We start from the raw sequence: 14,337 nt of genomic DNA on the forward strand, positions 1-14,337 counted from the left end.
ATTTGTGTATGCAGAACCCTCCGCTCTCCAGCATAGGGCCATTAAACTCCTCATACCACTTTCTCTGCTGACAGTCTCTTATGAAGTCTTGCCCTAAGATGACCAGAAACCCTTTTAGGCCTTGTTAAATGGAAAATACATATTGCCTTGGGAGTACATAAATCAATATACATCCAGATCTATCTGTTTCTACTTTTTTGTGGTTGAATCTGAGTAGCTTTAAGAGACTCCGCTCTTAAGAGTGGGGTGCATTCGGAAGGACAAAGGAAAAGGAAATAAATATGGCACCATCAGCGTCCAGGCTTCGTTGGAGTGTTCTCTGCACACTTGTGAGCACTGTGAGTCTGCAGTTGGTCCCTAGGATATAAAGCCTGGTGCCTCTTTGAGGAGTCCTAACCAGTCTGAGCTCAGTATTTCCCACTTAGTGCTCTACGCTCAGGGAGTCTGAGGTGCTTCCAAAGAACTTGACTGGGGAAGACCCACTCACTCACCATGCTGCCATCAGAGGGGTCTGGACAGAGAAACGACAATAGGTGAGCCTTCACCAAAGACAGGACCTACTGAAAGGGATGAGCCACCTCGCACACTACCCACCAAGTGATTTTGTCACTTGTTAGCAGTGACCATCTTCTCGAGATGGAATTTGCCCACACCCAGAGTCACCTTCATTGCAGGTGTCCTAGCAGAGCTGGCTGTGCTCATGTAGGGAGGGAGCGGGGGTCTGTGGTTTGGAACGCTGCTTTTCTTGAAGCTGCTGTGGCTGCATGATGGCCACCTGTGTTAGCTGGCGTTCTCAGCAGTCCAACACACAGAAGCTGAATCTCCTAACCACACACTAGAGCAAAGCCTAGACGACAAATAGGGTATTGTTGTAAGATTTTTTGCTGTTGAGACATAAATACAGGTTTACCTCAGATATGGAGAACACCAACCGAGCAAAGAAAAGATTCCACAAATGTAGCTAGGTGGAACAGTGAGTTTATTGGGCTTACATACCAGAACATAGGCTGCCAAAGGCAACTACATCATTCAGAAGTCTCTGGGCAACTGAGGGGATCTGCATCACCTGAGAAGCATGCATGGATGACTAATTAAAAACTGTACCACTGAAGAGGTCATTGGGAAATAATTGACAGGCACACTATAGGGCTTTAACAAGACCACTCCTGTGGGACTGTCAGCCTGGAGAATATCACCTAGCCAAGGCAGACCTTTGCAAAGGTTCCCATACTGACGGCGGGTTCCCTCATATCTAAACTTAGAAAAGGGAAATGAGACCTTTTAAAGATGGTGTTCGGGCTCTTGATTATATGAGCCTGTGAATGCCCCTACATTCTACACGAAGGAATATTACTATGCCAGGTCTCCTAGGGATCACCCGGAGAAGACTGCAGCCACTCTGATTAATAACAGCACTGGTTGTATCCAACCGAGAGGATGGGTAGCTGCTGTGTTCTATTGTAATATAATACCTCACACACTCGTAGGGCATGATACCTCACAGATACCTCCTAAACTGCTACAGTTAGATGGGGATGGGCTGAGGGCACACTCCTAATTATAGGCACATGAGTCTGAAGACACAAGGATTCCTTGGCACCATTGGCAAAGTCTGTTCCATCATCAGACCCTTGGTGATCTAGAGCCACCCTTTCTGTCCCTTGGCATTCATCTGAGGGGAATCAGGCAGCCAGGGAAGGGTTTCATATACTGACAGATGTCCTGATGGCTTAAAAATAGAAGCCCATGGACTCCTGTCCCATGGACAGAAAGGTCATGAATGGGAGATCTCCCATGTTTGCTGCTCTAGTTGGGGTCGTGAACCTGGGAGAGTGGGTCCTAAAATGAGGCAGACTAAATTCTCTTGCAATAGCCAACCTTATCCAGAGCAGCAGGCAGTTCATATTCGAGGGTTAGGAAGCATCATGAGCAAAGTGTTCCATCACAAGGACAAGCTGCACGTGGCAAAACATGTTTTTCTGTAGAAACCGCTGGGAGAAATCAGAGACTGAGACTCAATTCAAACCTAGATTAAATGAATTTATTCCTACAGCTCACAGGATAGCAGCCTTAGAGCCAATTCAGCATGCCATGCAGAAGGAGAATTAAGGTGAGGGTTTTGTAAGGCAGACATCAGAAAGGTATGTATTACAACTATCCATGGAATCCACATCCTGGCGGGAAAAATAGTCTTATATCCCTCAATGTTTCTTACTTTCCCAATATATAGGGGGGGAAAAGACCATTTTGTCTTTTACCCATGGCAGTAGTGAGATTTACAGATGCAAAGGAAGCCGTCACAACCTGTTATCTCACGCGCAGGCTACCAGGATCCCCCGGCATGCCAGAGTGAAAGGTCAGTGGCCCTTAAGGGATGCCCGGCTCCACTAAGTTTCTTTGCTCATCACAGGAGATCTGTGTAAATTATAGCTCAGGTCTGAGCACCCTAATGACTGGCAGAGAGCAGTTCATTTCTGGGCAGGCAATAGCACAGTGCCACCAGGTTAGGGCTGGCTGGCATGTCCTCACAGAGGCATACGAATACCAACATCTGAAGTAAACCAACTCACTCCACTCCATACACCTGGGAGGAGCGTGAAAACACACTCCAAGAGAAACTCTGTGTTTTGAAGAAACTGAAGTCACCAGACTCCTGTCTTGTTTCCTTGGAGTTTTTTCACAGGCACTCAGAATTCCCATTGCACGACTCCATTCTTCGAGTGTGTTCCAGCACTTTTGCATTCAAGAGATCAAGCCTGGGCTAGTTGTTAAGAGTAGAGACTTTGCAAGCAAGAGCCGAGTCCACATCCTGGTTGTTAAGATGGCTGTGTCTCAAATGCTTGCTGCGTAAAATGATGACAACATTAGCACCTGCCTCACAGGGTATTAAGATCGCATTTGGTGGAATATGTGAATATCCCATAGGTAACTGCTGGCTAGTGTACCTGCCCCAGGAATCTTGTTGGGGTTTTGTTTTAATGCTTTGATCCCAGTGCTGGGATCAAAGGCATGCACCACCACCACCTAGCCTTCTTCTCATTTTTAATAAGTCCTTTGTTTTTGTAGTTTTTAACAAGTCTCACGTTTTTATAGTCTTGAATAAATACCAAATACTTCCTGAAGTGAGGAAACATTTAAAGTTCATGATAAAGCTGAGAGGTGCTTTTATTATTCATGTTTTCTAATGAAGTAAACTAACAAGTAGAACCCCACTACTGAGCTAAGTAACTTTCCCAACATCACACAACTGAGAGCAGCAGGCTGGGTGTCCCTCAGGCGTGTAGACCTGTGCCGAGCCAAACTACTGTGTTCGTTTATCCATTTCTAAATACTTCTCACTTATCCATCAGCCCTGCTTTGTCCTGTTAGGCTAAATCTTCATGTTCTATCATCCACTCAAAGGCCTGACCTTCTTGGCAGGAAGCAAGGAGAGGCTGGATCCGTCTCTCACCCTTCTTCCGATGGACCAGGCCTAAGTCTGCTGAGCTCTAGGAGAGGCAGCTTCTGACTGACACTAATCTTTTTTAACATAACCCTACCCTTGTCTCTTGAGCATTCTACAAGAATCACCTTCAGCATCTCTGAAAGATTCCCTGCCGCATCTTATTGCTGCAGTTTTCTTTCCCATCTCGGTGTCTTCAGTCTTCTGCCTGGGAGCGAGAAGTAGGTAAAGTCCGAGCGTGCTGATAGACCCTTGGTGCAAAAGACCATGTGGAGTACGTGCCCTCTGAAGTCTAAGAGGCCCTTTGCAAACTGTAGAAATGTTAACTATGCCATGATTTTTGCCAGAGGGTCGTTCTTTCCGCCATAAAGTGGCATGTGCTTCACAGAGACCCAGAGCTCTCTTAGAATTTCTTTCTAAGGCTCAGTTATTCCAGAAATGCTGTTATCCACCCAAGAACCTGGTGCATTCAGGAAGACCCCTTTCATGGGCCACTTACTTTTGTGTGTCTCTATGCCCCTGGTCTAATGATCACCCATTAAAATACTAATACAGCCTTCCATGCCACCCTGTGATGCAGAGCTGCTCAAAGGGAGCATTTGCCATATTGTATGTATAAAAATAACTCTAGAAAAACACTGCCACAAAACACATCAAACAGATTTTGACAAGGACAAGACAGTGCATGAAATATAAGAATTTTGAACTTTTATGAGGCAGTTTGACTAAGAGTGGGGGAGGCACTTTGTTTTTAATTTTCATGTATTCAGAAAAGCAAATGAAATAAAATACATTTTCAATAACATCTTCTAATTATAAACAAAGGCTAATTTCTCTTGAACCTTTTAATGTATTCACAGAAGTGTTTGTACATTTGCTAATGAGTGCTATTGTATTGAGGGGCACATTGCACATGAAGGATTATGTCTATGCAGGAATATGACCCTGCATAAATGCAGATTGCTTCATATTAGCTACAAGGGACTTAAGGATGAGATTCACTGCCCACCCTGAGTGCTTCACAGGAAATAGTTAGCTATTGCTTTACTTAAGTGCCTGGGAGTTTATAGCACCATTAGGTCTATCTGTAGATTTCCTTAAGAAACAATTCTGCTCTCCATGTCCCTATGGGGGCATAACTGTATGCCATACCCCCCCCCCGTGTGTGTGTTTGTGTGTGTGTGTGTGTGTAAGTGAGTCTTTGAAAGAGTGTACAGAGACTGGATATTCTTCAGAGATTTCCAGCTATTTGAACAAGAAGACAATCACAGAACCAAGCAGCTCAGCTGATCTGTCTGTTGTGTTCTTTGTCCACAGCATACTAGATAACTAGTTGGGAAGAGGGGAGTTTCTTTGTCCTAGATCTGTTTTCCTATCAATAGAGTGTCAGTAGAAACCGCTCAGAGTCAAAAGCAGACCTGACTTCCCCACTGGTTCTTCTGCACTGTCTGTTCTTGTTGTGTTTTCTGCTCTATCTTTTTTCTATTTATGACTACCTTTTAGTTTTTCATCTTTTTACCCAGTTTCTCTTCAGTTAATCTAAGCTAAATTTTGACTAGGCATAGCATAGATAAATAACCCCCATGGACAATTTTTCATTCTCATTTGAGCCAATAATTTTAACCAAGCCTTCCATCAAATATTTTTATGACAGATGTTCACTGTGATCAAATCTGATTAATTTGCATTTCCTTTCCTCTCTTTCTTTTTGTATATTATTCAGTAAACTCTGAGTGGGTAGGCAACATGGCCAAAAATAGACAGTAGGAAAATGAAGGCGGAGACGGCAGTAACCTATCAGTTGGATGTCCATTCATTTAAAAAGGAAGATGCCCTTTGGTGGTGGGATGGGCAGCGTGTGCCTTCTTTTTCAAGAAGTCATTCTTTTTTATGCTTGGTAAACATGAATGAGTGTAAAGATGAATGTTCAGTTGAGAGTCACAGTGGACAGGGCCTGGAATGGGAGCTGCATCCAGAAATAAGCACATACTGGCCCAGGCAGGTAAAAAAAAAAAAAAAAAAAAAACTATCAAGCAAAGGGCACCTACCATCAAGAGGAGAAATCATTTAGAAAACGGAAGAACAAGAGTAAGAGAATAGCCACACTCTAGAAGTCTCATACCCATGGGATAACACACTCAGAAGATGGGAGTAGAAAGGTGGAGGTGTTTGTGCACTGGTGTCAGAGAGACACGGATCACAAACAAGGACTTCAGAAGCACACAGGATTTATTTTCTTTAAAAAAAATTAAGCACATCTTTATTTGCACTTGCTTGCCGTCTAGTTCACACGTGTCAGCACCTATTATAATTCAGCACTCCATCCCTCCCTTCCTAGGCCTTCTCCAGCCACTCCCATGAAAGCACTGTTCAGTGTCATCTCCAAGTTTTATGGGGCTATTTATGAATAAACTTCTAGTTTATTTATATCTCCCTATAATCCTGAAATCCTCTTTCTTCTTCTTTTTTTCTTACATAAATTGATTTTAGCCAATACCTAAAGACCAAAAATGTATACATTTGGGAGCTCCCGTGTAATATCTCTGTGCATGTCCGCAGTCTGGAATGTTTAAATCAGGAAAAACCTGCCTCTTCCTCCAGTGTTTATCATTTCTTTTCGGTGGAAAGATTTACTTGTTTTCTTCGGCTTTGTAGCTATCTGTAGTACATGTTTGTTGCCTCCAAGCGCCTGACTGCAGTAGCGCCCCGAACTTCTGTTTCTGTTAAACAGTAGCTACCCACTGATATAATCTTCCACTTACCCTCTCCATCCTGGGCTTCTGGATGCCCCGTGTAAGAATGTAAGAATGGGATTTATTGTTGGACATAAAAATGTTTTCTTTAGGGCATTTTGAGACGCCTCAGTCCTGTTTTTGCATAATGGCTATACCAATTTCCATTCCCCGCTACAACCTGCAAAGGTTTCCATCCCCAACGCCCTCACCAACATATGTTAGCTTTTGTCTTCCCAGCCGCTGCTCCTATGGGAGTAAAGGGGTCTCATTATGGCTTTGCTTTGAGGTTAAGCACAGTTTACAGACCCATTGACCTTTTTATGTTTTCTACCGAGAAATGCATATTTGGGTTGAGTATACATGTTCATCTTTCCATTTTTTCTCTGTACTGGGGATTGCACTCGGGGCCTCACTTATGTTCTCTGCCATTGGCTATACTCCAGCCTTCCTTCAACTTTGTTCTTTAATTTGAAAATAGGATTTTGCATAGTTGCACAGGTACGTTTTGAGCTTGACACCTCCTGCATCCCTGCGGAGTAGCTGGGGATAAAAGGCCTACACCACCAAACCCAGGTTCACGTGTTGCTTTCCAACCTTCTTCTGCTAACAGTAGACTATTATAGGTCGGGACAAAGCATCCTGGTACGCCGCCACAGTTTCAGCATCTGGAATAAGTTTGACACATAATATGTAATCATTTATGTTTTCCTCAAGCACTGATAGAAAAATAAGCACAAGCTAATTTGATTAAATGACTTCAAGTCTGTGCTGGTAGCTTTCTCCTGTTGACAGCAGTAGATTTTACAGTCCGGTCATTTCCAGGAATCTGTGCTTTTCAAAAGCTATCCTGGCTGCAGAATGAAACTGGCTCCAGAAGCAAAGAAGCTACAAGATAATTGAGGTTGTCCTGCTCTCCCCGCAGCCCACATGCCAAGCTGAACCAGGGGAACAGCTGAGGGAGTGGCGCTGGAAATCGAATGAGGCAGAGAGAGCGAGCGCGCACAAGGTACTCGGCTACGTGGATGATTAACTGATGGAGAAAGAGCATTAGATGATACCCAGCTGTTTTTCCTGTAGAACTCATTGGAGAAAGGATGTGCGAGATCTACATTGGCAAGTCTTCTGTGATGGATGGGAAAGGACCTTGTCCAAACAGATAAACCGAGTGTAGGGAGAGTGGAGAAAAATGAGACCAGAAGAGTCATAGCACCGAAACCTTAGGATAGACAGATAAATGCACAGTCGTGCAGTGGGACTGTAGTCTTGTATTGTATTAATAAAACACCAATTGGCCGGTAGACAGGCAGGAAGTATAGGCAGGGCAACCAGGCAGGAAGTAGACATGGGGCAACAAGAACAGGAGAATTCTGGGAAGAGGAAAGGATCAGACAGCAGTCATCACAGAGGAAGCCAGACACAGAGCAAGCAAGATGATAAGGCCTCAGTGATAAGAGGTGCCAAGCCACGTGGCTAACACAGGCAAGAATTATGGATTAATATAAGTTATAAGAGTTAATAAGAAGCCTGAGCTAATAGGTCAACCAGTTTATAATTAATGTAAGCCTCTGTGTGTTTCTTTAGAGCTGAACGGCTGCGGGATTGGGCAGGACATAAATCTCTGTCAACACAGTCGGTTTTATAAAACTGAACCAGTTTAATCCAATACTGAAATTAAAAGAATCAACGGAGTTGGGTTTTAGATTATAATTTTCCTATGTATGTAATTTCTTCCTATTTCTCTCTGCATTTATTAACACTAGGTGTCTTAGTTTGGTTTCTGTAACTGTAATCAAAACCATGACCAAAAGCCACGTGGGGATTTGCTTGGCATACATGTTCTGATCACAGTCCTTCACACTTCCTAAAGGGAAGCCAGGGCAGGAACTCAAGGAAGGAACCTGGAGGCAGGAACTGATGCAGAGTCCCTGGAGGAGTGCTGTTTATTGAGTTGCTTCTTATGGTTTGCTCAGCTTGCTTTCTTTATATAACCAAGAACAATCTGCCCAGGGGTGGCACTACCCTCAGTAAGCTAGGCCCTCTCAATCACTGAGCGACCAAAATAATGCCTGCAGAAAGTCTGCTGAGACCATTTTCTCCATGGAGGTTCCCCTTCCCAGTCAACTTGTGTCAACTGGAACAAGAGTTCCGTAGCACCAATGTTTATTTTAAAGCCGTTCTTATCTTGTCAACAAGCAGCAAAAATATGTCTTCATAGTTTTCTTGCAGGTCGACGGGTCAGTTTTGTTTCTTGCAAAGTAAACAGCATAGAAAATATTGACAATATTATAATGACTTTTAATGCTTCCAGGTATCATTAATGAAGTTATTTTAAAGACCAATCATGCAGACAGGAGTTCACTTTTCTTCCCTGTCACAGACAGGATCCTGTAGCCCAATTAAGCATGAAAATTGCCACAAGATTCATCAAAAGTTCCAGAAACGCAAACGCCAGGTCATACCCCCTGAATTCATATTGCCCGAAGTTTCTACTTCCAACCGCTCTGAGTTCATGAGAATCTCTAATTAGTGATGATTCTGGTCTCTTGATAGACACACTGCAAAGCAGTATATTAACTGTCTTCTTTTGAAGAAATAAAAAGTTAAGATTGTAAATTCTTAGTTTTCTAAAAGGAAATATAGTTCAAAAAGGTATTTACGATGCTATATTAATGTGATCCCATTTTTTGCCCCTATTCCCACTGTGAAACTCTCCTATTCCCAATAAGAAATACAAAAGCATTCTTTCTAAGTCACATATATTTATATTGTTCTCCTAATTTTTGTCAAGGTAAAGCCCTTCAGGGTTAGACTCAAATACAAGTTTTTTTTAAGAGATAAAAAAAGGGGAGAAGCAGCCCTTGTTCAGGCTGTTTCTGCTTTATGCTATCTAAAAAGATGTCTCCTATCTGACTTGGAATGTTTAATTAATATGTAGAGAACTCAATAACCAATAGTCACAAAAATTTTGTTAATTGAAGTCATTAAGACCAAGAATATTAAGACAAATCACATGTGTTACAGGTTTTTTCCCTGTAACATGTTACATGTGGTCTTGAAGATGCCCCAGATCTAGAAAATAACACATTAAAAATAATTGGTTCATGTGGGAAAATAGGCTTCGGGCACACAAACTCATACTGCCTTGCAAACAGATGTCTAACAAAAACAAACAAACAAAAAATCAAAAAACCCAAGTTTTTAAAAATCTAGTAAAAATACCAATTCATTTTCCAAATTCAACTTCCTGTTAGATCTGTACCAAATGTGACACGGAAGGAAAGCTAGAAGTAACTTGATGGCAACGAGGAGGAGGAGTTGAAGCTGCTCACTTACATCAGCAAGATAACCACAAAGTGAAAGAGGCCACTGGAGAGGGACACTGCTCTCTTTTCCTGACCAGAAGTGGGGACAGATATCCATGAATGAAAAGACAGGCCACCATGGGCGGTACTGTGATTCCAGTTTTAGATATGTCATTGTATACTGCCGGCAACTACTGCTTGTTTCCAGGGAAAGCATTTACAAGGTCAGCGCCAAAGGTTATGTCATATGTTTTTCTAGAATCATTCTCCTAGTTACTAATTGTAGGCCAATTCATACTATGAAACCACATCGTAGCAAGAGGCCACCGTGAGTATAACTACCTTCTATAACATATTTTCAATTTTCTTAAGCTCTAGGAGATATCGTGTGAATGTCAGGGAATACCTGTGAGTTCTTCTGCTGGTTTATTCTGAATCTGGCAGCCACCCACCTTCTCGATAAGTTTTTTGGTCTTGGTATCAGATATCATCCTTATTAAATTGTATCTCTTCTTACCCAATTTAATACATCCAATAAAACTTAAATTTACAGTATATGTGGGGTCTTCTGTTTGTAAACATGGGTGTTGTGGGTAAATTGTTTTATATCAGCGTCTGATGCTTGTTCATAAAGTGAGCCTAATAGTATCAGATGTAAACCCTGGAGTTTAGGAGGTTAGCAATGTGAGTGTGGAGGTGCTTACACTGGAGATGACTTTCAACAGGCTGTGTGACAGCTGTTGACAGCCACCACCCTCATGGCGCAGGTGCAAGAGATCCTTCCTTATAGAAATCCCTTCTCCTCCTCCTCAGACTTCTCCCCTTCTTCTCCTGGCCAAGCTTGGATTCAGATCTCTTCCCACACCAACAGACTTTGCTTTTGTCTCATGATCTTTTTTCTTTATTTCTCTTGATTCAGAGGATCAAACCCAAAGCCTCATGCTTGCTGAGGAAGGGCCTACTCCTGAACTATCTCCCTAGTCCCTTACCTTGTCGTCTTAACTTGACTGTAATAGTTTATCATGGACTTTATAGTACGAGCAGAGGAAACAGATATGAAAACCTCTCATGCTTTTCGTAATGTAGGTGAATGTATACATTGAGGAACATCTTAAGTTTTGTATTTATCACCAAAAATGAAAAAGTATGGCCAAAGATGGTATATGAGGGTTCCCATTCTCTATGTCCTCTCCAGCACTTGTTACCCTTTGTCTTCTTCAAACCAGCCACCCTGACCAGGGTAAGATGAAATCTCTAAGTAGTTCTAAGCTTTCTGCCTTCTGGCTAGTTTTTATTGTACCCAAAGGTACTGTGTATGTGACTGAATGGGGAAAGTCATGAATGAATAGTCTTAACCAGCTGTGAACAATGCAAGATACAGTCATTATCAGTATGGCAAGATATGTCCATAGGTACAGTAAAGGAATAAAAAAGCCAACCACTCTAGTTGGAATTAAGGTCCACATTGTAGAAGGCAACTTGTGCCTCAAACTGTAGATCTAAGATCCCATGGTGGTGGAGCTCCTAGATCCTGGGGATGAACCTGGTGTCTCAGAAGAGGAAAGGCTCAGTGTTAGAGCTCAATCTGCGGATGGTGTCATTTTCAGTATCTCTTTTTTTCTGTCATCTTGGCTCAATCCAAGAAACCCCGAAGACCTTAAGTAGTTCTTAATATTTTAATGACATCTTGGTTGGCTAGGAGATTGGAAGTATGAGTAGAGTTTATTTTGAGCTTGATGGATTCATGAGGACCGCCTTCAAGTGTAATGATGTTACATTCAGATAATAGCATCCTCTCCCTAATTAATTTAGAAAAACAAAGATAAAGTTGATGCCCCTGACCTCCCTTTGATGTCATAAGTGTCTTTCATTGACATACTCATGTCTCCTACACTTGTCTTTGCTATTATTGTATTTAAGAGCCGCTTTGTAAGTAATTATTCCAAAATAAATGTTTGTTGATCTGATAGGGTCTTAGGATTTTTTAAAATACAAATTTTGTAAAGATGAAATTAATTATTTCTTATTCAGAAAATTCCAGCACGAATTTACATGCTCATACATCATGTTCTGATGTAGAAAATACTTTGTGTAATTATAATACCTAATTTATGTATTTTTGATGAAAGAAGCCACTTAGACATTTGCAAATGGAGGCTGCTCATTCGTTTACCAACCACCCAGACCTGAATAATCACACAGAAATTATATTATATTAATTACAATACTGCTTGGCCGATGACTCAGACATATTTCTAGCTAGCTCTTAAATATTAATTAACCTATTTCTATTAATCTCTACATCACCACGAGGCTGTGGCTTACCAGGTAAAGTTCTGGGCGTCTTTCTCCTTCAGCAGCTACATGGCATCTCCTAGACTCCAACTACTCTCTCTCTATATCTCTGTTTGGATTTCCCACCTGGCTTTATTCTTCCCTTCCATATGCTGAAGCAGCTTCTTTATTAACCAATGGTAATAAAACATATTCATGGCTTACAAAGGGGAATCCCATATCAGACATTTGTAACATTTGGAGGAGGATTATCTTACATTTACAATTGTAATCAGTTATCAGTTATGTATTTCAACTATAATTGTATTACAGTTACTTTTTTTTCTGTAAAAGACACCATTACCAATGTAACTTAAAAAGGGAGTGGTAGGGAGAAGGGGGAGTGGGGGAGTGGGAGGGGAATGGGAGGAGGAGAAGAAGTATAATTTTTTGAATGGAAAAATAAATTTAAAACAAACAAACAAAAAACCAAACAACAACAACAACAACAAGAGTTTATTTTTGGCTTTAGTTTTAGTGTTTTTGCATCCGTGATGACAAAGCAAAGGCATGGCAGCAAGAATAGCAGAGCTGTAGATAGAAGGAAGCAAGCCCAAAGGGCATGGCCAGGGAGTTCTGAAACCCATAGCCCGCCCACAGTGACACACCTTCTCCAGCAAGGCTGGAGAATTTCCTTCTAATTTTCCCCCAAACATTTTCTTCTACTTGAAACTAAGTATTTAGACATATGGGGCTATAAGGGCCATTCTTGTTCAAACCACCACAAGGATCTTATATTCTGATGCTGTCATTGGTGAATGAAAAATCTGAAAATGAGCAACGATCTTTAATCAATTGTTAGTGTAAAGTAAGTGTGTGTATTTATGTAATACTATGAGACTTGGTGCAGCTAAGAAGGGATGTGAGCTGGTGACTTTTTGATCTTCCGTAAGTGGCTGCAGCTCATATTGTCAGTGGGAGAGGGTGGGTCCAGAACCTTCTCATGTACACTTAGAAAATGATTTCAATGTTTTCAGGTATGAGTGCACCTCTATTGTCCTGCTTTAAAGTCCAATTTACATTTCATGATTGTTATTTTCATTAATGGAAACGAGGATGCATCACTTCATTTAAAGCCCCCGTGACTCCAGAGCTCTGAGAAAAACCTCATTAATCTGCACCCCATTTGTTTAGAAGAAGTAATAATTTAGAAAAGTGCTGGGCTGAAGTTTCCTTTTCTGTTATCTATAAAGAAAGGATTGCTAACCCATTAACCAAATTAATAGTGCAAACAAGATTAGAAGAACAAATGACATTAAACTTCCTTCAGCACTTTAGAAGCACCCGTATACCTAAAGGCTATCTAAGCTTGAACTACACTAAATTTTTAAACTTTTGTTGCAGCAAGACCTCCCTCTTTCTAGTAGAAATGACAGGAGTTTGAAGTGGCACTTCAAACACTTCTGTGAGTCGATCCTGATCTGCTTTCTGTCCAGTTAGCATCGAGGCCATGAGACTTGGCTGGATTTGGCAGGAAAATAAAATAGGAGGTTTTTATAAAGATGATGGGATTTGTCTGTTATTTTCATTACTAGAAAAGTAATGGGAGGGCTGGCCTCTGATTAAGTCTTCAGCTGCAGCTTTGGTGCCCAGCAACTAGAGGGCACAGCCCATTATTAAAATGGAAGTACTTATTTCTTTTTACCCATAATGCACTTTCACCAAAATCTGCCCCAAAAAACCATGGGTACATAGACGGTACCACCGTCACCACCACAGGACCGTTTACATAGAGCGGGTCTCAGTGACTATTGAAAAAGCCCCAAAGTGGCTCTATTTCTATATATACTGCAAAGTGTGGCACCAGAAAAGGGACCCCTTTTCAGCTCTACGGAGTAAAAAAATGTATTTTTCATCTCTTTAGGGAACTAAAATAAAGGACTTATTCCAGACCTTGAAATTTCATAACTACCTCATTACCATCTTAAGCTTGTTCTATCGCTTAGCTCCGCTTTCCCTCCCTGTTCTCCTAACCCCATGAGGCTGCCGATTCCTTCTTCTCAGGATGTTATCCAGAGGAAGGAAAGAAACCCTACACGGCTTCCTGGCTGTCCTCCTCCTCCCTCCCTGAGCCGTGATCACACACTGAAAGCTCATCGTGTGCTGATGTTTGAGAATCTGTTACCATGGAGCTGTTCCCCAGCTCTGAGGATGGTTCTGTTACATACAGCGCTACAGGAAAAGAGAGTGGTTAAAATTAAACTTAAAAACCCTTGATTAATAATAGAATATGAGAAAAATGTTTTGAAAATCGAAGACAGGGTTGAGTGTAATGCATTGTTATGGTTACTCTTGTTCTCCCAGGAGCTCCTTTTATTTTATGCTTTCTGTTTGGGCAGAACTGTAGCCCATATAAAAGATTCTGTTGTCTACTAGCTTCTGGGCACATGTCCAAAATACAAGTGGACATTAACTCAATTCAGCAGATACAATTTCCTTAGAGACTTCTGGAGGACTTTACTAGTCCATTTCTTCTGGCCTGCTTCTGACCTGTGTGTATACTCTCTGACAAAGCTACCTAAGG

General features: G+C 41.6%; 1 protein-coding gene across 6 annotated transcripts in view; it reads left to right on the forward strand.

Annotated features, from left to right (window-relative positions):
- Immp2l (inner mitochondrial membrane peptidase subunit 2) overlaps nt 1-14,337 on the forward strand; it is a 786,207-nt gene that overhangs the window by 714,609 nt on the left and 57,261 nt on the right. For 4 of the 6 annotated variants that reach the window (XM_050158677.1, XM_050158680.1, XM_050158679.1 and 1 more), the window contains exon 7: nt 7,100-7,183. The exons of the other annotated variants lie outside the window; for them this stretch is intronic. In XM_050158677.1, coding sequence (XP_050014634.1) covers nt 7,100-7,183 — 84 coding nt within the window. The remainder of the gene's footprint in view (nt 1-7,099; nt 7,184-14,337) is intronic. 6 annotated transcript variants of the gene reach the window in all.

Source organism: Alexandromys fortis, unplaced genomic scaffold (genome assembly GCF_014885135.2).
Source record: "Alexandromys fortis isolate MF-2015 unplaced genomic scaffold, M_Fortis_MF-2015_v1.1 scaffold_101, whole genome shotgun sequence".
Taxonomy (NCBI): Eukaryota; Metazoa; Chordata; class Mammalia; order Rodentia; family Cricetidae; genus Alexandromys; species Alexandromys fortis.